Source organism: Phoca vitulina, unplaced genomic scaffold (assembly GCF_004348235.1).
Source record: "Phoca vitulina isolate PV1807 unplaced genomic scaffold, GSC_HSeal_1.0 scaffold12, whole genome shotgun sequence".
NCBI lineage: Eukaryota > Metazoa > Chordata > Mammalia > Carnivora > Phocidae > Phoca > Phoca vitulina.
Window position 1 is genome coordinate 26005348 of NW_022589715.1, and position 24952 is coordinate 26030299.

Consider the following 24952-nt stretch of genomic DNA (forward strand, 5'->3'; position numbering starts at 1 on the left):
GCAGCAGGCAGAGCGAGAAGCAGGAAGAGGGAGAAGCAGGCTCAATCCCAGGGCCCTGGGACCACGACCGGAGCCAAAAGCAGATGCTTAACTGACTGAGCCACCCAGGTGTCCCTATATTGTTTCACTTGTGATAGTGAGTCTGTATTAGTTTTGTAACTTTAAAACTTCAATATATAACATATATGTTAACATATATCATATATATTACACTTATATATTTATATGTATTTTATATATTTATATTTAATATAATATATGTTAATGTAAATAATATATTTATATGATGTTATACAAATATATACATATATTATAACGTAACATATATGACAATTTAAAACATATAACAAGGGCACCTGGGTGGCTCAGTCGGTTGAGCGGCTACCTTCGGCTCAGGTCATGATCCCAGGGTCCTGGAATCGAGCCCCGCATCGAGCCCCGCATCGAGCCCCGCATCGGGCTCCCTGCTCGGCGGGAGGTCGGCGGGAGGCCTGCTTCTCCCTCTCCCACTCCCCCTACTTGTGTTCCCTCTCTCCTGTCTCTCTCTCTCTCTCTCTCTCTCTCTCTGTCAGATAAATAAATAAAAATCTTTAAAAAAAATAAAACATATAACAAAATAAGAAAATTTTCATAAAGGTTTTAAAGCTTAAAAGATACTTGAGCTATATCCATGCAATGGAGTTTTATTTGGCAAAAAAAAGAATGAAATATTGATACATGCTACAACTTGTATGAACCATAAAAGCATAATGCTAAGTGAAAAAAGCCAGTCATAAAGAACCATATATTGCATGATTCCATTTATATGAAATCCCCAGAATAGGCAAATCTATAGAGACAGATGAATATGTAGGAAGTCAGGTGTGATGGGCAATAGAGAGTGACTGCTAATTGGTAAGAATTTCTTTTTTGGAATGATGAAAATGTTGTAAAATTGATTATAGTGATGGTGCAAATCTCTGTGAATAAACTAAAAACCACTGAACTGTACAGTGTATTTTGAAATAGCTTCAAAAAGCTATTTTTAAAAAATTTACCCACTATTAACACTTGTCTTATTCATCCTACAAAGACTAATATTTGAAATCTTTGAATAAAATCGAAGAACGTGCCCCAGATTCTAAAGACAATTCCACAAATAGAAATCTTAAGGTGTAGTCTGAAGAAACTATTCTAAAGAGGACATCACGTTTTTGGATGTGTACATTCTCCTATGTTTAAAAATATTTCACATAAAAAAATAAAAATATTTCACATAATTTATAAAATGCAACACGAAATGCGTAATGATTACACCGAACCACATTTCAGAGTCCTAATTCTTCCACCCCCTTCGAAGAGGACTGAAATTTATATATCTTCTGACTCAATTAGTTTTAGGATTCTTTGACCGATTTGCATAACTATTTAAATAACCATTTCTTAAATATTTTCCAAAGTGCATTGAGTATACCAAGGAAATGAAAATATCTGAAAAGATTTTCCTGCCTCTCAAAAATCTGGTTACTAAAGACAAATTCTTCTTAATGAACATTAAAGAACAATAACGTAATGGAATAGGAATAGTCCTTCAACTGTATTGGGATGAGAGAAGATAACATCCTTTTTTATATTAATGAAAAATAGCAGATTACAGATTCTTAATAAACTTTATTTTTAGATGAATAAATCCTTACATAGGAACAAATGTTTGCTTGCATTTAGTTCTAAAAGGTTTTAGCGAAAGCAGCAACCATCAGCGCCGCTGGTGTAGTGGTATCATGCAAGATTCCCATTCTTGCGACCCGGGTTCGATTCCCGGGCGGCGCAGGTTCCTTTTCACTCCCGCCACCTATAAAACGAGGTGATCGGAACAGTTTTAATAAATCTTTCCTCCTCAGGAAACACTCAGAATTTTTAATTTCCGTGAAGATTTCTATTTCATTATAATTCACGGTTGAAACATTCGAATCTGGAGCTGGAAGAGAAAAAACACGCAACTCCTCAAAGAGTTAATTCTTGCGCCTGCGCAGTCTGACATATCCTTGGGGTCCGCTTGCAGAGCGGCTGCGCAACAAGTGAACCTATGGATTGAAGGAGGTTGAAAGTGCAGGATTATTCTGCGCCTGCGCGGTCCGGGTCACTTCGCTGGCTGCTCCTAAGCTCCCGGCTCGCCGCCATCTTGTATTGGGGCTTCATTGTTCGCGTTGCGCCGGGCTGTTTAGTGTAATTGCCGCGGAAGGAGGAGGCGGACTCCGGTCAGCCGAGAAACCCCGCTATTCCGCAGCCATAACCGCTCAAAAGATTTGGAAGGTAGTAAAGGGTAGGGAGCTGGACCCCGAGGCGCCGGCGCGACAGCTGCAGCCATGGAGGACGAGATGCCCAAGACTCTGTGAGTCTGGGGCAGCGATGAGGGGGGCGGGATGGTGGTCGTCCCGGAGGGAGGCCTCGGCTCGGCGCGCTCCCCAGCCTATTGTTCTCTGTGGACGCCGCGATATCTTGGCTCTTCTCCTTAGCGCACACCTGGATGCTTAGGGACCGAACCCCGGACTGTGAGAGAACAGGTGGAGGGAGAGGGGGCTCAGCCCTCTAAATTAATCCCGTCACCTTAACTACACCATAGCGTGGCCTTTGGCCTCGCCACGGGCCCTCTGTGGTCGTAGGCCTGGAGAAAAGACTTTTTCATTCAAACCTCTCTTCAGAACTCGGTGAACCTTCTTTTTTGTACCATGCTTTCCTTCTGTGTTTTTCCCGCTCCCCCCTTATTAATCTCTTTTTATCTTTATAGCCGTCTCTTTCATTTTACTTTGATTTGCTCCAGAAATTCTTCCTCTTCCTTTCAGTTTTCTTCTCGTTGATAGGAGCTTTTCTCTCGAGGCTGCTTGTGCTCCGTTTTCAGTGAGATAAACTTTATTCTCGCAGTTGCCAACTGGAAAAAAGCCAAATAGTTTTCTTTAACCTCTCTTTGGCTTTCCTTCTGTAGCACCCCTCCCCCCACCAAAAACCCGAAAACCCGACACCGTCAGGATTTTGAAACTGCTTTTTTTTTTTTTTAATGGAAATCTCACCCGGAGGTATATATAAATCTCTCACCCGAGGTGAAGTGGATTTAATACATTTTTATCATCGCTTGCTACTTTTGTGATTGACATGTTGCTGAACGAGCGGGCAGTTTTTATGAAGCAACAGTTGATAAATACCTTAACAGATTTAGTCACCTCTGAGAGTTGTTAGTGTTAAATGATCTCAGCTGGGGATATTTTCTTTGTCGTGGAGCTTCCCCGACAGCATTCTCCTTTGTTTTTCAAAGTATTCTCAGAAGAGGTGATCTTGTCTTTGTTGCTTTTCTCGAAAAGAAGAAAAGGCCTGATGAGTTTTTGACCTTTTTGTTTTTATTCTTAGCATACTGGCGATTTGAGAACTCCATGCGTTAAAAATACAATTTTAGGTTTCTTTCTGCAACTTTTTAGATGTTACAGTTGTTATGAAGAAAATGGAATCCATTATTTTTTCACTGAAAAGTGTTTCCGTTTTTAATCTGTGTGAGAAACATAGTCACACTTGTTTCTTAAGAGATTCCTAAACTTTTTGCTAGTTTATCTGATAATCTGTTACCTTGAGTGTCTTTTTAATAGGATGCAAGAATTAGTGGGTGTCCCTTGTTTTTTGAAAGATTATAGATTAATATTCTCTCAAAAACTTAGCCTCATAGGCTTTATGGAAATTATTTTTTCCCCTTGCCTCTTTACTAGAAGTATGACAGCCAGCAGCATATTGGATTAAGCACTGATCATTTTTTATAATGTCTTTAAATTTAAGATTCTTACATGATTGTGAAATTTTTAATTTCAGAAACTGCCAGAAATATCTGGGAACTTAACCTTTTTATTACGTTGATTTGGGAATGTCAAATAATGAAGACAACCTCAGCTTTCTCAGGCCAGTCTACAAAAGCAGGTAGTTAAATTGTACTAGCTTGGGGACAGGGGACCAACCGTTGCAGGAGAAATAATGAAGGAAATTTTATTCACTTATTGAATGCTTATGATTGCCAGGTTCTGTGTTAAATGCTTTACATGCTTGTTTAATCTTCATCAGAACTCTGCGGTAAAGGGTCCATTCTGCAGCTCAGGAAAAGCTAAGCTTAAAAAGTTTAAATAACTCATCCAGGGTCATATACCTTTTTGTTCATCATCCTGCAATTCTGCTGTCCTCAACTCTTTAACTCTTACCGCTAAATGTGCTTTGTATTCTTCACTAGAACACCCCATCCAAGAACTCTTCCCCAAAGTGTAGTCCATGTCCTAACTGCCTATTATCTTCCTTGCTTCTACCTCCCTCAACCAAAATTCCCCGTTCTTCCAGTGAAACCAGTCTTGATTAAACGTGAGTAGGTGTAAATCATTGTTTTACCAGTAATGTTTTGTTTTACCAGCAATGTTTTTACTTTTTATATAAAATACTTGTTTTAAAGACCTTGCAAGTCAGGGTCTTTCAATATGTTCTTAGCACAGTGTCTAGTCTACGGTAAGTGATCAATAAATTTGTTTTAAAAGCTGGTACAATTCCAAGCAATGATTCAAGATTTTATTCATTCTTGAGGAAAAGATAGTCTGAATCTCAGTATCACCTGTGTACATAAATGGATCAGAGGAGATAACTTCATTTGCCACAGATGAGCATTCAGCATTAAATTAGAGATTGCCAGTGTTCAGTTCCTTGTCAGCAGGACTTTGGAGACATATTGTGAGAAGTGGTTTGATTTGGGGAATATTTTGAAAATAGAGCAAAAGGAATTACCTATAGACTGGATGTGGGGTGTGAGAATGAAGTCAATAATAAGTAGGTTTGCTTACAAATGTGTAGTATCAGTCATCTAAAATGTTAGTTTGTTGGGTGGGGGGCTGGCTGGCTCAGTCAGTAGAACATGTGGACTCTTGATCTCCAGGTTGTAAGCTCAAGCCCCACTTTGGGTGTAAAGATTACTTAAAAATAAAATAAAAAGGTTATTGTAAAATATAAGTAAAAATGAGAACAGTCTTGAGAACATGGATGTCTTAGGATGTCGGGGCATAACATTACATACATTTGTTCAGGCTGGTTTATGTATATGGTCTGATCTCCAAGTGAAGGAGGTACCAGCTAATGAAATATGGCGGTTTCAGCTATCAGAAAAGTGACAGTTGTTACTAATAGTAAGGTTATGATGCTGGTGTACCATTTGCTGTTGTACATAATTTCATAATTAGTAAAAGACATACACATTTACCCCTGAATTAGAGTAATTACTTATAGAATACTTAAAATGTTTGAGGCAGGGCTCTCAACACTAGATATATAGTATGAGTAAAAATGAAAATCTACCCCCCCCTTTTTTAAGAGTTTATTTAAGTAATCTCTACACCCCACCTGGATCTCGAACTCACGACCCCACGATCAAGAGTCGCATGCTCCTCTGACTAAGCCAACCAGGTGCCCCACTGAAAATCTCTACCCTTAAGGAATTTATCATTAGATAAAATCCTCTTTATGCTTTTCACTCATTTTCACAGAAGCTTCATATCAAATTCTGCATTTTTATACAATGACTGCAGCTCAAAACTCAATACATCATTCTGCTTTGTAAATCTTTACTGTCAAATTTTCTAGAGCTATGCTAATAAAAATGAATATTTTAAATGTTTTGGATTCCAATTTTGTAACTATTTGAACTTACCAGCTTCAAAAAAATGTATTAAATTGATGTGAAATCCTATCCCTGGCAGAACTATCAAGTGTTAACTGGTAGCATTGGTGACTTTTCCATTGAATCTTCCCAGGTAGCTTTTTATTTTGAAAAATTAAAAACCAGAAAAGTAACAAAATACTATGTTGTGGACTTAGGTACCCTTTGTGTGCTAATACCAGTTGTGTGCTAATAACCAATTGCTAATAGCTGAATTTGCCTTATTTAGGTATATTCTTTTGATGAACCATTTGAAAAGATGTGACACTTCAGGCCTAAGTACTTTACCATATATTTCCTAAGAACAAGACCATTTTCTCTCTCTCTCTTTTTTTTAAGATTTTGTTTATTTGACAGAGAGATAGAACGAGTAGGCTGAGTGGCAGGGAGAGGGAGAAGCAGGCTCTCCGCTGAGCAGGGAGCCCCATCCGGGGCTCTATCCCAGGGCCCTGGGATCATGATCTGAGCCGAAGGCAGCCGCTTTAACCGACTGAGCCACCCAGGTGCCCCAAGACCATTCTCTTATATAACCACAATAAAATTGTCATATTAAGGAGACTACATTGATACAATATGGTTAGCTAATGCACAGTCTGTATTCATATTTATCCAGTTACCCAAGGAAGACATTTTATAGTCCATGGAAGTCTATTTGCTTCAACAGTTAATTCTCTTGTACTCCTCTCTTTACTTTCCAGTTCTGCACGAGATTGGTACATAATCTCAGTGGTGATATAATAAATATCAACATGGGATACTTTAATTCGTGCTGTTAACAAGAAGTCCATGGAACAGCCAAAAAGGGATATTTTAATGTGTTTTTTTTTTAAAGCATTTTGAAAAGTTTAAACTTGCATAAATGTAAGAAAATTACATTTTTGTTTAGTGGTCCAATATACATGACAGGGAACCTTGGCTTGCTTCTGCTCCAGTATCAGTTTTTTTATCAGTTGGGATTTTTTTTTTTTTTTAGATTTTATTTATTTGACCAGAGAGAGACACAGCGAGAGAGAGAATACAAGCAGGGGGAGTGGGAGAGGGAGAAGCAGGCTCCCCACCAAGCAGGGAGCCCGATGCGGGACTGGATCCCAGGACCCTGGGATCATGACCTGAGCCGAAGGCAGATGCTTAAAGACTGAGCCACCAGGCGCCCCGGTTGGCATTTCTTTTAATGCAAAGAACAAAAAAATTTAAGCATAAAAGCTATTTATAAAAACAAGATATTGGACACTCCCACATTTGCAAGAAGGTTATGGAACCTGGCTTAGAAAATGTTCAGGAAAATGAGACAGCTGTCAGGCCCACAGTCCTTATCAAGCCACAGACTATCCCAGAAAGGGTGTTACTACCACATCCACTGAGGATTCACTGGACATGGGACTCCACTGCTGTTTGCCACAAAAATGTATTGTCTTCAGTCTCTTGCTTCTTTAAGCCCTCTCTTTGTCTTCTATGTTCAGGTCCGGTTTCTCTAATCAACCTAACCTAGATCACATGTAAGGGAGACTACAAAACCATATCAAGCCTTTTCAGCTTCTGTAGAGAAGTGAGCCTCTGCCATAGAGTGAGGATTTCTCTAAAAATAAGATGTTTGGCAGCACCCCCAAAAAAATCCACTACACCTGTAACAAATCTGTGCTGTTAATAGGAAATCCTTTAGCTTCAAAAATAGAATAGAATGTAACAAAGTATGGAACAGCTAAAGAAACATATATACATAAAGATGAGAATTAACTTTGTATAGTGCTTTCTACAAACTGTAAGAAACTTGTTTATTTTTCCATTGAAAGTATGGTGAGGGGGCACCTGGGTGGCTCAGTCATTAAGCCTCTGCCTTTGGCTTAGGTCATGATCCCAGGGTCCTGGGATTGAGCCCTGCATTGGGCTCCCTGCTCAGCAGGAAACCTGCTTCTCCCTCTCCCACTCCCCCTGCTTGTGTTCCCTCTCTCGCTGTATCTCTGTCAAATAAATAAATAAAAATCTTTAAAAAAGAAAGAAAGTATGATGAGTATAAAAAGAATCTGCAGTTTTCAAATTTGGGCTCTCCGTTTCAGATTAATATTTATTTAGCAGATAGATTTGGAAAGTAGTAACATAAAGTTGCTTCTAAAAATGTGACATAGGTATTAATGATTAACTTATTGGTAAAAAGCAAAATTCTAATGGATTGCTTTTATTTGCATGAGGAGGGAAAAGAGATTTTGTCATTTGATTTCTTTGATATAAAAATGTTCTATGTATTACTTGTAGTTTATTGTAATGGTGTTGAAGGTTGAGAGCAAGTTGTTTGTGAAACTTCCCCTGAAGAGCTTTTCTCTAAACAGGTATATGTAGAGTTAATTTATAGAGGCTCCTGGAGCTTACAATATACATAACAGGTCACATTAAATAAATAATTGTAAAGTAATACAAATCCTAGTGCTTTTTAATGTAGCTTTTTTTTAATTACATATCTTCAAGTAGGTAATATCACTCAAAATATTTCTCAGAAAATTAGACAATTTTGCAAAGAGTAAAAGAATTTCCATTCCCTAAATACTGCCCACTTGTCACTAGATTATCTAGCTTTAGCGAAGTAGATGTTAGAAAGAGCCATTTTTTGGGGTGCCTGGGTGGCTCAGTCGTTAAGCGTCTGCCTTCGGCTCAGGTCATGATCCCAGGATCCTGGGATCGAGTCCCACATCGGGCTTCTTGCTCAGCCAGGAGCCTGCTTCTCCCTCTGCCTGCTGCTCTACCTGCTTGTGCTCTCTCTCTCTCAAATAAATAAAATCTTAAAAAAAAAAGCCATTTTGGGCGCCTGGGTGGCTCAGTTGGTTGAGCGACTGCCTTCGGCTCAGGTCATGATCCTGGAGTCCCGGGATCGAGTCCCACATCGGGCTCCCTGCTCGGCGGGGAGTCTGCTTCTCCCTCTGACCCTCCTCCCTCTCATGCTCTCTGTCTCTCATTCTCTCTCTCTCAAATAAATAAATAAAATCTTTAAAAAAAAAAAAACCATTTTTTTTCATTTAGACATATGCAATTCTGAGATTTTCTTATAGGTCTAAGAGTCAGGTGAAAATAGACATGGAAGAGTTGCAGAGATAGTACAGAGTTCTCATATAACCTTCACTCAGGTTCCCTTAATGTTGACATCTTACATAACCATGGTATACTTATCAAAAGTAAGAAATTGGGCACCTGGGTGGCTCAGCTGGTTAAGCAACTGCCTTCGGCTCAGGTCATGATCCTGGAGTCCCGGGATCGAGCCCTGCGTCGGGCTCCCTGTTCAGGGGGGAGTCTGCTTCTCCCTCTGACCCTCCCCCCTCTCATGTGTTCTCTCTCTCTCTCTCTCTCGAATAAATAAATAAATAAATAAAAATCTTTAAAAAAAAAAGTAAGAAATTGACATTGTACGATACCATTAACTACAAGGTTTATTCCAATTTCCCCAGTTTTTCTGCTAATGTCCTTTTTCTATCCTGGGATCCAATCCAAGATACTACATTGCATTTCGTTGTCTTATCTCTTTACTCTCCTTTAATATGTGAGGGAATGCCTTTCATGACTATGGCACTCTCTTGAGAGGGTAGTGTTTCTTCACTGTACAGTGACTTTTTTTTCTTATTCAACACTGTTAATTAGAATTGAGTCACTAAGACTAACTTACACTCAAGAAAATGTAAATTAAGCTTCACTTCATAGAGGGAGGTTTGGACATAAGTTAAAAAAACCAATTCATTGGTTAAAACCAATCATTAAATATTTTAGTGGAGATACTCTGACGCTCTACACATATCCTATTTCTCGTTAAAATTTGCACCAACTAAAAGATCCATGGGTGGATCTCACCAGTAGAAGTTCTTATTGTGCTGGCTTAATGGTGATTTCATTCTTTCTACATTTATTAATTAGAGTTCTCCAAGAAAAAGTTAACTCCTCTCCCCAAATCTAGGTTATAGTCAAGGATTAGTCATTGCATTTGGTTGTCAGTGTCTTTCAGGTTTCTTTTAATCAAGAACAATCCTCTCTTGGGGTGCCTGGGTGGCTCAGTCGTTGGGTGTCTGCCTTCAGCTCAGGTCATGATCCCAGGGTCCTGGGATCGAGCCCCGCATTGGGCTCCCTGCTCCATGGGGAGCCTGCTTCTCCAACTCCCACTGCTTGTGTTACCTCTCGCTGTGTCTCTGTCAAATAAATAAATAAAGTCTTTTTAAAAAATCCTCTCTTTAAAAATTTTTAGGGGGCGCCTGGGTGGCTCAGTCATTAAGTGTCTGCCTTTGGCTCAGGTCATGATCCCAGGGTCCTGGGATTGAGCCCTGCATCGAGCTCCCTGCTCCGCGGGAAGCCTGCTTCTCCCTCTCCTGCTCCCCCTGCTTGTGTTCCCTCTCTCGCTGTGTCTTTCTGTGTCAAATAAATAAATAAAATCTTAAAAAAAATAAAAAAAATTTTTAGGACAATTTTAATTTTTTTTTTTTTTTAAGATTTTATTTATTTGCGAGAGAGAGAATGAGAGACAGCATGAGAGGGAGGAGGGTCAGAGCGAGAAGCAGACTCCCCGCTGAGCAGGGAGCCTGATGCAGGACTCGATCCCAGGACTCCAGGATCATGACCTGAGCCGAAGGCAGTTGCTTAACCAACTGAGCCACCCAGGCGCCCTAGGACGATTTTTTTAAGAGATCAAGTTGTCTTACATAATATTCCACATCTGAATTTGTATAATTGTTTTTTTTTTTTAAGATTTTATTTATTTATTTGACAGAGAGAGACACAGCAAGAGAGGGAACACAAGCAGGGGGAGTGAGAGAAGGAGAAGCAGGCTTCCTGCTGAGCAGAGAGCCCAATGCAGGGCTCGATCCGAGGACCCTGGGATCATGACCCGAGCTGAAGGCAGTTGCCTAACGACTGAGCCACCCACGTGCCCCTGTATAATTGTTTTATATACCCGATATTCTATAAACTTTTTTTTAAGATTTTATTTATTAGAGAGGGAGGAGGCTCCCCACTGAGCAAGGAGCCCGATGTGGGACTTGATCCCAAGATCCTGGGATCATGACCTGAGCTGAAGGCAGACACTTAACCAGCTAAACCACTTAGGCATCCCCCAATATTCTATAAACTTAGGTTTAAATTTAAGCTTGATTAGATTCAAGTTAGACCTTTTTTATTTGAATAGTTCATAGGTGATGTTGTATAATATATATTGTACACGCAAATGTCCATCCATAAAATGATTTAAAGTTTGATCACTTGCTCACAGGGGAGAAGCAGCCAAAGCTTTCTCTTTTAAGGTAGAGTTTTCCCTTTGCGGTGTTCAGTAGTCTGTGTAATAACTTTGGCACCTTGCAAATAACCATGTTCACACCAATGATTCTTGCCTGAATTAATCATTTCAGTAGGGCTTATGCATTGTTTACTAATTTAATTCTCTCTACACTTATTGACTAGCATTTTTCTGTAAGTTCCCTCATTAACTAGAGTTATTAGTTTATACTACACTGGGGACTCCTGGGTGACTCAGTGGGTTAAGTGTCTGCCTTCGGCTCCAGTCATGATCCCAGGGTCCTGGGATTGAGTCCTGCATCGGGCTCCCTGCTCAGCAGGGAGTCTGCTGTTCCCTCTGACCCTGCTCCTGTGCTCACTCTCTCTCTCTCTGACAAATAAAATCTCTAAAAAACAAAAAAACTATGCTATCCCTTAAAAAAAAAAAATTATACTGCACCGGAGTTTCTACTCAAAGCAAGATAAATGCTTAATTCTTTCCCTTTAATTACAGATATTTAGAATAAGGACATGATGTAATAATAGCCTCCAATACTGGAAAAATTGTTGGGTATTTAGATGTTGCAGTTGATTTTTGAGTATCATTACTCTACCAGAGCTTTAAATTACTCTACCATGATCTACATATCATTACTCTACCTATTCATTGTTCTTAAGACTCATCCCTTCTCCCTTTGCCATTTTAACCTGTTCCAATGCCTTCATAGTAAGCACTCAGTATATGTCTCTTGAATGGGTAAGTGGAAGGAAGGAATTGGATCCATACTTTCAGGCATGTGTGGATGTTTATTTTTCTGGGGAGAAAGTCTACCTCTACTATTCCCCCCGTTTGTGCTCTCTCCCTCTCTCTGTCAAATAAATAAATAAAATCTTAATATATATGTGTGTGTGTGTGTGTGTATGTATATATACATATATATATATAGTGTAAACCAAAGTATACCTAAAATGGATAGTGTAAGGGGAATTGTGTGGATTAAAAATTGAGGAAATTTTAGTGTTCTCAGTAATACTGTAGAAGTAGGAATAATTGCAAAGCTTCCTAGGATTGATTGTACAAAACGTTTTATACATCTAATGATTTCATTTGAGATTTTTAAAAATTTTTTAAAGATTTTGTGAGAGAGCGAGAGAGAGCACATGCATGGGGGGGGCAGGATGGGCAGAGGGAGAAGCAGACTCCTCGCTGAGCATGGAGCCTGACGTAGGGCTCCATCCCAGGACCCTGGGATCATGACCTGAGTCAAAGGCAGACACTTAACTAACTGAGCCACCCAGGCGCCCTCATTTGAGATTTTTTTAAAGCATATCTTCTTAAGGTGAGCCTACAGACTTAGAAACATCAGGTTTAATTTGCAAAACCTTGACTAAACACACACACACAAGATTCCCCTTTACTAGTGATGTCAATGTAATTACAAGTAGCGTGTCATACATCTGCTTTGAAAGAAATTTTGAAGTTTTGGCAAACTTTTAGAATCTGTTCCCGGTGGTGTGTAGTTTAAGGCAGAGATCTGCCTGTTACCGAAATTTCTTTTTCAGTAAGCAACTTTAGAAACTGATGCAAAAGAAGCAAATTTAAAATGGTAAGTTGTTTTTCTTTGTGTTTCAGATATGTCGGCAACCTTTCCAGAGATGTGACAGAAGCTCTAATTCTCCAGCTCTTTAGCCAGATTGGACCTTGTAAAAACTGCAAAATGATTATGGATGTAAGGGTATTTTACTTAGTTAACTTTCTTCTTTTTTAATAGATTAGTTAAATCCATTACTTCCAGGAACTCCCTCTATTTTTTTAAAGAATAGTTTTATTTTTTAAGTATGCTCTGTGCTCAGCATGGGGTTCAAACTCATGATCCCGAGGTCAAGGGTTGCATGCTCTACCAACTGAGCCAGCGAGGGGTCCCTCTTCCAGAAACTCTTAAATTAGTTTATACAGGGGTGCCTAAATGGCTCAGTAGGAAGAGCATGGGACTCTTGATCTTGGGGTCATGAGTTCGAGCCCCACGTTGGGTGAAGAGATTACTAAAAAAAAAATTAAACTTAAAAACTGCAGGGTCATTCATTTAAAAAAAAAGTAGTTTAGGGGGCACCTGGGTGGCTCAGATGTTGAGCATCTATCTTCGGCTCGGGTCATGATCCTGGGGTCCTGGGATCGAGCCCCACATCGGGCTCCCTGCTCGGCGGGAAGCCTGCTTCTCCCTCTCCCACTCCCTCTGCTTGTGTTCCTGCTCTCGCTGTCTGTCTCTCTCTGGAGTAAATAAATCTTTAAAAAAAAAAAAGTATACAGTCTAAATTCCTAGTAATTTTAGTGAATTTAAGTCAGTCTTAGCCACTGAGTTTAACTTACTTTACTAATAAATAAAGGAGGAAGAGAAGAGAACTAATTATTTTTAGAGCAAATAAGAACTATATGTAGGCTCTTGTTTTAAGGTGCATTGAGGTATCAGAATTGTTTTATATGTGGTATCAGTTGATTGGCTAAGTTATTACAATTACATTAGGAAATTGGGTCAAAAATAATATACTCTGAAAGTGTTTGTGTGTTGAAAGCATTTTTAACTTTTAAATGTTATGATTCAAGCTTTTCTTGCATTGTGGCAATTCCCATTCATCTGTAATTGCTGTTAACCCTGAATCATAGCATGTATAAAAAGACAAGTCTAAATTCCAGTCTATTCATACTGTTGGACTGATGTTCTTAGTTACGAATTTTATACTCTCTGGAGTATAAAGGCTGATAGTGTGAATGCTTAGATCTTTTTATCAAAGAAGTGCAGTCTTTTCTGAGTACAAATTAAGTAAAATTAAGACTTTTTCATTTGATTATGCTGAAGTGTAAGTTACTTTGTGTAACATTAATGCCTGCCAACACTCACCTTTGTAATAGAATTACCATTAAGTGTAGCATTAGTTTGAATTACGCAGTTTTTTAAACATTTTTATATTCTTTAATTTTTTTTAACATTTTAAAAATTTATTTAATTTAGAGAGCAAGTGTGAGGGAGAGGGAGAGGGCGCAGAGCCCACCATGGGGGTTGATCCCAGGACACCAAGATCATGACATGAGTAGGTTGTTTAACCGACTAAGCCACCCAGGCGCCCCTCTTTAGTGTTTTTAAAATAAAATGATTGTCTCAATATTATAAATTTTGTGGTTGCCTCCTTACTCTAACATTCTTAAAAATCATTGCCAGTGACTTTTTTAAACGATTAATTGTCCTTGAAACAAAATAGTAATTTCTTTATTCTAGTGTCATTGTAGTCTTTTGAATTAGTTTCCTATTTTAACAATTCTGCTTAGGAGTTTATGGAAAGAATTAAAAAATGGACTCAGGGGCGCCTGGGTGGCTCAGTCGTTAAGCGTCTGTCTTTGGCTCAGGTCATGATCCCAGGGTCCTGGGATTGAGCCCCGCATCAGGCTCTCTGCTCCACGCAAAGCCTGCTTCTCCCTCTCCCACTCCCCCCACTTGTGTTCCGTCTCTTGCTGTGTGTCTTTCTCGTCAAATAAATAAAATCTTTAAAAAAATAAAAATAAAAAAAAATGGACTCAAAGTCATTTTGTATTTTGCAGATAGATGTAAAATATGGGGCGTTTTTTCTGCTGCTTTAATTTACAATAAAGCATCCAAGCTGCACTTACCAGACCTCAACTACTTGGAACACCAGAAAAGAGAATTTTTAAAAGACTATAGGCAAAAAATTGATGTCCGAAAGGCCACATTCTAAAACCTATTCTAAAAACTTTGTTTACCAGAAAACCTCTTCAGTTTTCAGAGCCTGAAATAGGTTTAAAAAAGTTGGCTGGTATTTTCAGCTACTTAGCAAGTTAGAAGCAGCAAGGGTATGTGTACATTTATAGCAGTAAAAGGTAACATTTAACAGGGAAGGGAGAGGAAAGATCATTAAAAGCCAGAACTGTGACTTGAGAGCATAAGAGTCTAGGCAAACTTAATTAACATCCGTAGCATAAAGAAATGATTATGTGATGAGGAATGTGTGTGTAGTTTCTATATGCATCCATCCATAATTAGGATACTTAATCATTAATACAAGATTAAATTATATGTAGTATTATAGTATAACTTGTTGAAAAAGATAGTATTCTTTAAAAACTGCATTTTTTTTTTAAGTGTTTACTTCCTTATCTAAAGATTTACTTGTGGAATGGACCCCTTCATTTTCCTTGGCCTGATATTTGAGATATATAAAACTTCACATAACTTTAAGATAATGGGAGTATACAACTTAAATTTGGCTTTTGTGTTTCTTCAACAGACAGCTGGAAATGATCCATATTGTTTTGTGGAATTTTATGAGCATCGTCATGCAGCTGCAGCACTAGCTGCTATGAATGGGCGGAAGATAATGGGTAAGGTAAGCTGTCATATTTAAAGAAGGTGACTTGAAATTTTTAAGTTGTATACAATTTTGTTTACTATTTATTTATTTATTTATTTATTTATTGAGAGTGCGCACAAGCGGGGGTGGCGGGGAGGGCAGAGGGAGAGAATGCCAAGCAGGCTCCACGCTCAGTGCAGAGCCCAACATGATCTCACAACCCTGAGATCATGACCTGAGCCAAAATCAAGAATCGGACACTTAACCAACTGAGCCACCCAGACGCCCCCAATTTGATTACCTTTCAGAAGCATTATATCACTTTATAGCAGAAGGTCACATTTAATATTTAAAAGATGGAATAAAGCTTTTTAGAGGGCATGTTTATGTTGGTATTCTTCAGGATGCCTCACACATGGTAAATACTAAAATATTTGTTGAATTACTCAAGCTTGGATGAAACCTCTAGAACTTTGGATACTAATGGGGAAGAATAAAAAGAAAAATGATTTTTACTTTAGATAAGAAAGGTTAGTTGAATGTTAACAGAGAAGTATGATTAAGATTTGCCAACATTTGAGAAAGTGTAGGTTAACCTAAAGAAAAAAAAAGAAACTTTAAAAAAAAAAAGTGTAGGTTACAAGATAAGTATTGAAACTTTGACCAGAACTGTTATCCTCTTGAATGTTTCATCTCCAACATATGCCTTCCTATGTGTTTATAGATGCAAATCTTGTAATATCTGATTTTGAACTTTATTTTTATGGAGTATAAATGTAGAAACATTTTTTTAGGAAGTCAAAGTGAATTGGGCAACAACCCCCAGCAGTCAAAAGAAAGATACAAGCAGTAAGTATATTTTATACTCTTTGAACATTTGTTTTTATTGTACACAGTAGTTTTATTGTAAAGCATATAAACATCGTACATGTTTGCAGTAATGTTTTGATCGTTATCCTAAGATATGATTGAATGTGTTTGTGTTAATAAATTTAAGAACAAATCTAATCTTTGTCATCAGGTAGTACCGTTGTCAGCACACAGCGTTCACAAGGTAATTGTATCTTCTTAAACATAAAATGAAATCTCTTGAAAGGGTATTCACTAACCACTTGAAGTTTTTTTGTTTGATATTGGGGGGAGGTGGGAGGGAGGGGGTCGTATTTCTATTTGTCTCTCTGGCAATATTTTTCCCCCTTCTTCCCAGTGTTGACCAAATGTGGCTTGTCCACTACTTTGGTGCTATTTCAAGCTCTCTGACCCCCTTGGTAGCAGCTGATGCCTTTGAAATACTTTCACCAACTAAAGGGCAAGATACCCTGCTTCCTTGAGGTCACGATCTGTGCTTCAAACCAGATCTTCTGATTGCTTGAGTTGCTCCTGAAACTCTTGTTTCCCAAATGGCAACCCAATATGTTGCTTAAGGCCTGCCAAATGGGGGTAACTTTTCTTTCCAAATATACTTTGTCAAAGTTGATGTATGTGTTCCTTTTAAAGTGTTGATCCAACTATTTTGTATTTTTAAAGTGTTTCTTTTTTTGAACGTTGTCTTTTTTAAAAAAAACTTCACATATGGGATCGTTATTTCTCTCCAATGCTTTTTTAATGGCTCTGATATAAAGTGAAGGGATTACTGTTTTCATTCTGTTGCCTTCAGTCTTAGTTCACTTGCACATGGATTCACATAAACTGAATGGTGTAATGTCTGGGCAACCAAAACTGTTGGCTTTTGAGAAAACTGTCAAATACTTTAACATCAAACTGTTGCAATGCAAGGTATTTCTTTGATTGTTCTTCACAAAATATGGTTAAACCAAGTATATCATGTAGCTAGCTTCAGTCAGTTGTCTTAACTGAGGCAAATCTAGTCTACATAACTCACAGTACCACTATTTTATTTTAATTTTAAAACCTTAATGTAGTGGTAAACTGGATAAATGTAAATAATCACTATTAGAATGGTAATTAAGTCATTAATTTTTTTTGCAAAGCTTGTTAAATATTATTTATTTTCTTAGACCAGTATAATAATTGGCTGTAAGTAGAAATATAACTGTCAGTTTCCAGTTAGATATATCAGTCTTTAAGAGAATCTTTTCTGTATTATCACCTTCATTCATTATGTGTAAAATTGATAAGATCTGTATAGATATAGGATAGTGTTTTACTTATACTTAATCCATAAATTAAGATTATTTTATTGAATAGATTTTAGTATATTTTAAATTCTAAAATTTTATTTTTCTTTTCAATCCCCCTTCCTTCCCCTTATAAGATCATTTCCATGTCTTTGTTGGTGATCTCAGTCCAGAAATTACAACTGAAGATATAAAAGCTGCTTTTGCACCATTTGGAAGAATATCGTAAGTAACAGAAGATAAATTTAAACTGATTTTAATTAGAAACAGGCTTATGTAGAAGTAATTTGAAAATCTGTTATGAATTTTAACCCTTCAGTATAATTCATTATGTTGTTTAGAGACTTTAAGCCGTTAACAGCCAAAGATTGTTTTCCCATTGATAAATCTTTGGTCTTCAATTATTTTAAAATCCTTTTTCAGTTAGCATTAGCTCCTAAAAGACAAATTTGCTATTGTACATATTTCTTATGTAAGTGTCTTGCTTAGCTTGGTCATAATCTTTAGTAACCTTTTGCTGTGACTAAGGAATTTAGACCCTTGGGACACTTCTATGATACCATGCATTTTGTGTTAATATATTTTAACAAAAAGAAACCTTAACAATTCAACCTAAAAAGCACAGTTGTTAAATATTAATCCCCAGGTATCTACCCTTTTGTTGTTGTTGTTACTGTTAATAATAATGCCTTTTAGTATTTTGTGGAGCACTGTCTTGCTTGCATTTGTTATTAATCATATAGTTTAGGCCCTTTGTAAGTAGCTCGCTCAAGGTAGTGTTCATCAAAAGAATTTTAATATTTTGAAAAGCATGCCATAATAGAGTAAGAATAAGTTGATTATAGTATTTTCTTAGAAGTACTTGTTGAATTTAGAAAACAGAGTTTTTGGGTTTCTGGTTGCTTTTTTATTGTTGTTCCAGCTAGAAGAGTAGTAAAAAGGAAACTTTAGCTTTGGTTTGGTTTGAGGAACAGAACAACAGCAGAGATGAGAAGGTGAGGAGACTGGAAAGTAAATGCCAATAGTATTAGTGGTAAATTTGGGGAGTTTTTATTTGAAGAGTTGTGGTTCATTGGTAGGAGGACAAAAATGAACAGTGACCAAGGAATGGCCCTAAGTAGAGGCTAACTTTAAAGGCAGTCAAAAGATTAGGGTTTATAAATGGACTCTCTTGTTGGGCAACATTTTTCTTTGTCTGTGAGAACCAATTAGGAAAATAAAGTTCTAGTTTCTTGATTGTTCCTTTTAATCTGTCTTAGGGTTTTGATGATGGTTAGCTTGCTTTCAAATACCTAGACAGGAAGGTGTTAACCTTTGGCCTCTCAAAAGCTCTATAAATCTCTGTGTACAGAATTTTGTGTTTGTTTTCATTTTGGTGTGGAGTATCTTTGTAAGTTTTATCCTATTTTCAGAGTAGTCACAGGACCATAAAAGGATTAAAGAAGGATAAAAGAACCCTGATCTAGATCTTTGCTGCTTCTTCCTTAGAGAATCCTTTCAGAAATAAGTAAGACTTAAATATATTTCAAGGCTAACATATCCTGAAACTTAACTTTAAGAAGAAAAAAATTTTCTAACATTTTAACAGATTCAGTAGCTATTTTATTAAATGCTTTGATTTTGATTGAAGTAGCTTTTCTGAAAACATGGGGATTTTAGTTTGGGATTAGATAAAGATTGTTTAACAATCACTGAGTTTTAAGTTAAATGATATTCCAATTTTAATAATGACTTTTTAATCATGGATCAGTAATTTCTTTTTGTTAAATATGTTGGTATCATAATTATAGCCTAGATTTTTCTTATGATCAACCATGATTATGTATATATATATTTTTTGGTAAGGCCTTTATAATTTATGGATTATAATTTTCAGTGGAGGTAATGTGTAATGTCTAAGTTTTCGGCTACCCAAGGAGTTAGTGTTTCTAAATTTAAAAGAACGATTTTCAGTTGGTAGCATCATTTCCTGATTTTTTTGTTAAAGGAGATAAATTGATAAATATATATTGAAAGGTTCTCATGATAGCCAGATATCCTCTGTAGAGATCCTCCAACAGTACTTAATTTATAGATGGTGTGCAGTAAGTGGTGGCCTATTAAAATATTTAGTAGAAAAGATATAGTACTTTCCTGCCCTAATTTATACAGTTTATACTCTATTCCTTGAGTTTAGGGTAGTCTTAACAAATTTTGGTATAGAAGTGAATCAGCTACCAAATTAAATGCATGTGTACCATACCGGTAATTTAATAAGTATTTTTTCGTATTGAGAAGTGACTTGCATTAGTTTTCCCTTTTCACTACCACCTCTTTGTCATTTTGACCCTAAACACTTAATAAATCACTCCTAAATTAATCGAAATATGCTTATGTATACTTTAATATAAAATTATATTGCATGGCTTTCTGACTTGGGTTTTTGTTGTGAAAGTGCCTGTTTTGTTCATGTGTCCTGAGAGAACAAGCATTGTGACATACCTGGCTAACTTAAAAGCAGATTGCCTGTGAAGCACAATTTGAGTCCAATTTTTTGAGGTATGGAGTTTTAGCTATCATGGCTGGGTTTTTTTACTCAATCTCAAATAATAGGGCTCTGGTTATTTTGCAGAGTATCTCTGAAGAATGGACAGAATTGCCCTGGCTAACTACAAGCTACGGTTCACAGTGGATAAATGTTGGCGTGCTTTTTTACTTTCTGACTTTTTAAAATTTTGCTTTTATATCTTGTAGTTTCCAATCAATCTTATATGATTGCTATTTTAAAATTCAGTATAAAATCTTTTCTTATATAGTTTAAAACTAAAGTGTGTGTCTAGTGTTTTTCTTCAATGATTTAGCATTTCTGAAAACATCAAGTTCTCAATTTACCCATAGTCCAAAAGGGGGGCATTGATTGATCTGAGAAAACAAAATAATTAATTTAGGAAATATACAGCTTTTCATTCTTTTAGTTTCCAGTTTTCTATTTTAATTTTTTTAATGATTAGGTAGTATATGGTGTCAAATAGAAAATTACCAGTTGCATGGTTAAAGAAAGCCATTCATCTAATGTGTCTGTGAACCCTATAAATGGTTAAGTAATTTCATATGAATAGCTGCTTTTACCATGCTTAATATTTAAAAGTTTAAAAACTTTCTGAAATGGGAGGCATTTTTTGTACAATATATACATATATATTTAAGAAGTTATTGATTTGCATGTTTATTAAGCCTCATTTGCTAATACATGATAAATTTTATAGAATAAAAGGTGAATATGCATTAAAGGTTCATTTTAATGAAGATGAAACATAAAAATGAGTTGTGTGTGACATTCTCACTTGATATCCAGAGGAGAGTTTGCAAACCTAAACTTCTGATTATTTCTGATTTCAGAGATGCCAGAGTGGTAAAAGACATGGCAACAGGAAAGTCTAAAGGATATGGCTTTGTCTCCTTTTTCAACAAATGGGTGAGCTCAATTCAAAAGTGCATGTGTGGTGCTTTAAGAGTAAAGACTAAAGATACTCATTTTGGGGCGCCTGGGTAGCTCAGTTGGTTAAGCGACTGCCTTCAGCTCAGGTCATGGTGTCAGGGTCCTGGGATCGAGTCCCTCATCAGGCTTCTCCCTCTGACCCTCCCCCCTCTCATGTTCTCTCTATCTCATTCTCTCTCTCAAGTAAATCTTAACAATAAAAAAAAATAAAAAAATAAAGATACTCATTTTGTTTTAATAATTATCTTTCATCTGCCACTTGCTCATTTCACAGATAATTAACACCTTCACAAGAGGATACCTACAGAGATTACTAAAAAAATAAATAATCTTAAAAAAAATAAAAACAATAAAATGCTCCAATGGGTGGGGACTTTTTAGAAGTTATATACTAATGTATTTGAAAATGTCTTCTCATTTCTTTCATTTAACAATCATTTATTGAATACCAATTTGCATGGACTTGAAATTTCTGTGTTTTGCGGAGAAAAGGAAGGATAGTACAGTTTGTCAAATGAGAGGTGAGAATAGGGTATATACAGAAGGAAAAGCTTCATCTTCAGTATGTCAGCGGGATGAAATCTTTGGCATATCCTCCATACAATGTAATCATGTACTGTTGTTTTAAAAAATAAATATATACCATAGAAATCTTTCCATAGCTAGTACTTACGGAACAGTAAAAGGAGTCTATAAATACTGATTATAGAAATATTTCTGTGGTAAATTAATTGAAAAGGCTCATTTGTGTAAAAAAGGGAGTGTGTATTTTTTGGGTATGTGTGTTCCTCTCACAGGGATAAACAAAAAACTTGCTGTGGAGTTTCCTGTTTGGGAGTTGGAAGTGAGAGGCAAATGGGGGACAGAGTGGGAAGCTTCTCACAGTATTGTACTGTTTGAAGTTTGAACCTTGTAAATGTATTATAAGTTCAAATAAATGATTTACCTCTTTTAGTGTGATAACTAAGGTTCAAAACGATTAAATGTCAGGGATGCCACACTTCAAAAATACAGGGGTGAAAGTGGGAGAATATATATATGCCTTGGAATATATACTAAGGTTTCGTTAACCTTAGATTTTAGTGTATTGCTTCTATGTTAGGACTGTCATTTGCCAAAGATAAGTTACAGAAACACTACTGTACTTTCTGTGTAAGAATACCTTAGGGGGTAAAAAAAGAATGCCTTAAAAAATGAGCCATTAGGAGAGCCTGACTGGCTCAGGATTGGAGTTCAAGCCCCATGTTAGGCATAGAGAAATTTTTTAAGGGGAAAAAAAAAAAGTTTAAAGAAAATGAGCTATTAAAAGTTTTAGATAGTATGGGGGCACCTGGGTGGCTCAGTCGTTGGGCGTCTGCCTTAGGCTCGGGTCGTGATCCGGGGGTCCTGGGATCGAGCCCCACATCGGGCTTCTTGCTCGGCGGGGAGTCTGCTTCTCCCTCTCCTACTCCCCCTGCTTGTATTCCCCCCCGTCAAATAAATAAATAAAATCTTTAAAGAAAAAAGTTTTTGGTAGTATGAAATGTATTTTAGAAAGGTTTTCTTTAATAAACAAGGTATTTGAAATAGATACTGTATCCTTTCTTAATGGCTTTAGGTGAAGTTTATGACCATTGGTTATTGTGCCAGTTCCTTCTGACTTTTTTAAAAAATATATCTGTTTGCAGTTAACACCAAATATTATCAGACTTTTTTTTACTAGTTCCTGTGTCTGCTTACATTGGAACTGTCTGGTTATTCCTTATATGAACTCTTACTATCCAGATATTTGCCATAACAGCTTGCAACCATTTTGCCCAAAATTTATTTTCCAAATAAGAAATTTGCCTTAAAAATGTTTACATGGCTTGCAAGTTTGGGTAAGAGAATGTAGAGTGCACTGCAATTATATCTCAGCTGTTCACATAGTAACATGGTATCTTGGGATCTAATTGTTTATTTGTTGTTGTTGTTTGTTTGTTTATTTGAGAGAGCGTGGATGGAGGGGAAGGGCAGAGAGAGAGGGAGAAGCAGACTCCCCGCTGAGCAAGGAGCCTGACTTGAGGCTCAATCCCAGGACCCTGAGATCATGACCTGAGCTGAAGTCAGACACTTGACTGACTGAGCCACCCAGGCGCCCTGGGATCTAATTGTTTAAATGTGTTGTACAGGGGCACCTCCCTAAACCATTTTCTTCCTAGTGCTAAGAATGGCCTTGTTAAAACATATATCAGATCATGATAATCTCTTACTTAAAATCTTTTAGTTTTTTCCTCTGGCACCCTTTTTAGCTCACTAGATTCCACTGAAACTAGTTGTCTTTAACATGGCCTTGTTTTTTTTTTTTAAGATTTTATATATCACTTGAGAGAGCGAGAACACGCACAAGCAGGGTGAGGGGCAGAGGGAGAAGCAGGCTCCCCACTGAGCAGGGAGCCCGATACAGGGCTTGATCCCGGGACTCTGGGATTTTACCTGAGCTGAAGGCAGACCATTAACCAACTGAGCCACCCAGGTGCCCCAACATGCTTTTTTCAGATACATACCGAACTCTTTCCTGCTGGAACACACTTCGCAATGCTTTTCTCTCCACAAGGGCTTTGTTCCCTGGAGTTTTGACTTGGCTAGCTCCTGTTCCTCTCAGTGTCAGCATACATGATATATTTTAGAGAGACCTTCCTTAATCATGCTGTCTGAAGTAGATGCCAAAGCCCATATTCTGTAGGTCATCCTTTTGTGTTATTTAATTTTATTTTTTTTAAAGATTTTATTTATTCATTTGATACAGAGGGAGAGCACAGGTAGGCAGAGGGAGAGGGAGAAGCAGGCTCCCCATTGAGCAGGGAGCCCAACGCGGGACTCGATCCCAGGACCCCAGGATCGTGACCTGAGCCGAAGGCAGACGCTTAACCGACTGAGCCACCCAGGCACCTCCCTTTTGTGTTTTTTAAATTTTTTATTTTTTAATGTATTTGAGAGAGAGAGTGCACAAGCAGGGGGATTGGCTGGCAGAGAGAGAAGCAGGCTCCTAGCTGAGCAGGGAGCCTGACGTAGGGCTCCATCCCAGGACCCTGGGATCATGACCTGAGCCAAAGGCAGATGCTTAACCAACTGAGCCAGCCAGGTCCTCCCATCCTTTTGCTTCTGTCATGGCATTTACCACAATTTGTGATAAGTTTGTGGCCCCAAAAGAATGTCAGCTCTGTGGCAGCCGAGACCATGTCTGTCTCATTAACCGGTGAATCCCTAGCACTTAATCTGCTGCCTAGAACATCGTAGCTATTCACTGTTTGCTTGTTGGATGAATGAGAAACCAAATATTGTCACAAGTTTGTTGGATTGTATAAAGTGAGATTTTCATAATAGTCTGAGTTATTACATGAACTTTATAATAGCTATCTCATAAGGGCTTTGGGGCTCTGAACTTTTTCAGGTAATTAACATTCCCAAAGTCTGATATCCAAATAAAAGAAAGATAATTTAAAAGCACCATTGCATTTTAGGAAACATATTGTATATTGTGTATTTTATAAAGCATTTTCATTCAGTAGACATTTGTGAAAAGCAACTGAATTTTCTCTACTGCTAATGGTCTTTCAACATCAACTAATGGTGGCTTCTTTGTCATTTCTAATGTTGTGCGGAACAGGATGCTGAAAACGCCATTCAACAGATGGGTGGCCAGTGGCTTGGTGGAAGACAAATCAGAACTAACTGGGCAACCCGAAAGCCTCCAGCTCCAAAGAGTACATATGAGTGTAGGTGTATTGGAGAAGAAAAGGAAATGTGGAATTTTGGAGAAAAATACACTAGATTTTAAATGTTAGAGCTGTTCCCGGAGACTTATTGCAGAAATAGATGAGAAGCAAATCAAGACTACTGTTCAAAATGTACTTAGTTTTCATTTTTGTAATTTTAAATAATAAATGATATTGTCTTTAATGTCAAGTCTCCTATTAAATAGAGAATATTGAGTAATTTTTTAGACATTCTTGGGGGAGGTTTAATCCTCAATCAAATGTATTATGTATTATGCATTTTGGTCAAGGTAAAAATTAC

The 24952-nt window shown here is 37.4% G+C and overlaps 1 protein-coding gene and 1 non-coding gene across 19 annotated transcripts in view; both read left to right on the forward strand.

The window, feature by feature from the left end:
- Positions 1 to 1738: 1738 nt before the first annotated feature.
- Positions 1739 to 1809, forward strand: TRNAG-CCC. The gene has a single exon. It is a non-coding gene; the product is annotated as a tRNA-Gly (tRNA).
- Positions 1810 to 2114: 305 nt separating this feature from the next.
- TIA1 (TIA1 cytotoxic granule associated RNA binding protein) overlaps positions 2115 to 24952 on the forward strand; it is a 28629-nt gene continuing 5791 nt past the window's right edge. For 2 of the 18 annotated variants that reach the window (XM_032410765.1, XM_032410766.1), the window contains exons 1-9: positions 2115 to 2371; positions 3832 to 3936; positions 12573 to 12675; positions 15236 to 15334; positions 16093 to 16147; positions 16320 to 16352; positions 17574 to 17661; positions 20815 to 20890; positions 24543 to 24651. In XM_032410765.1, coding sequence (XP_032266656.1) covers positions 3884 to 3936; positions 12573 to 12675; positions 15236 to 15334; positions 16093 to 16147; positions 16320 to 16352; positions 17574 to 17661; positions 20815 to 20890; positions 24543 to 24651 — 616 coding nt within the window. In that variant the 5' untranslated portion in view covers positions 2115 to 2371; positions 3832 to 3883. The other 16 variants (XM_032410767.1, XM_032410768.1, XM_032410773.1 and 13 more) reach the window with 14 other exon arrangements.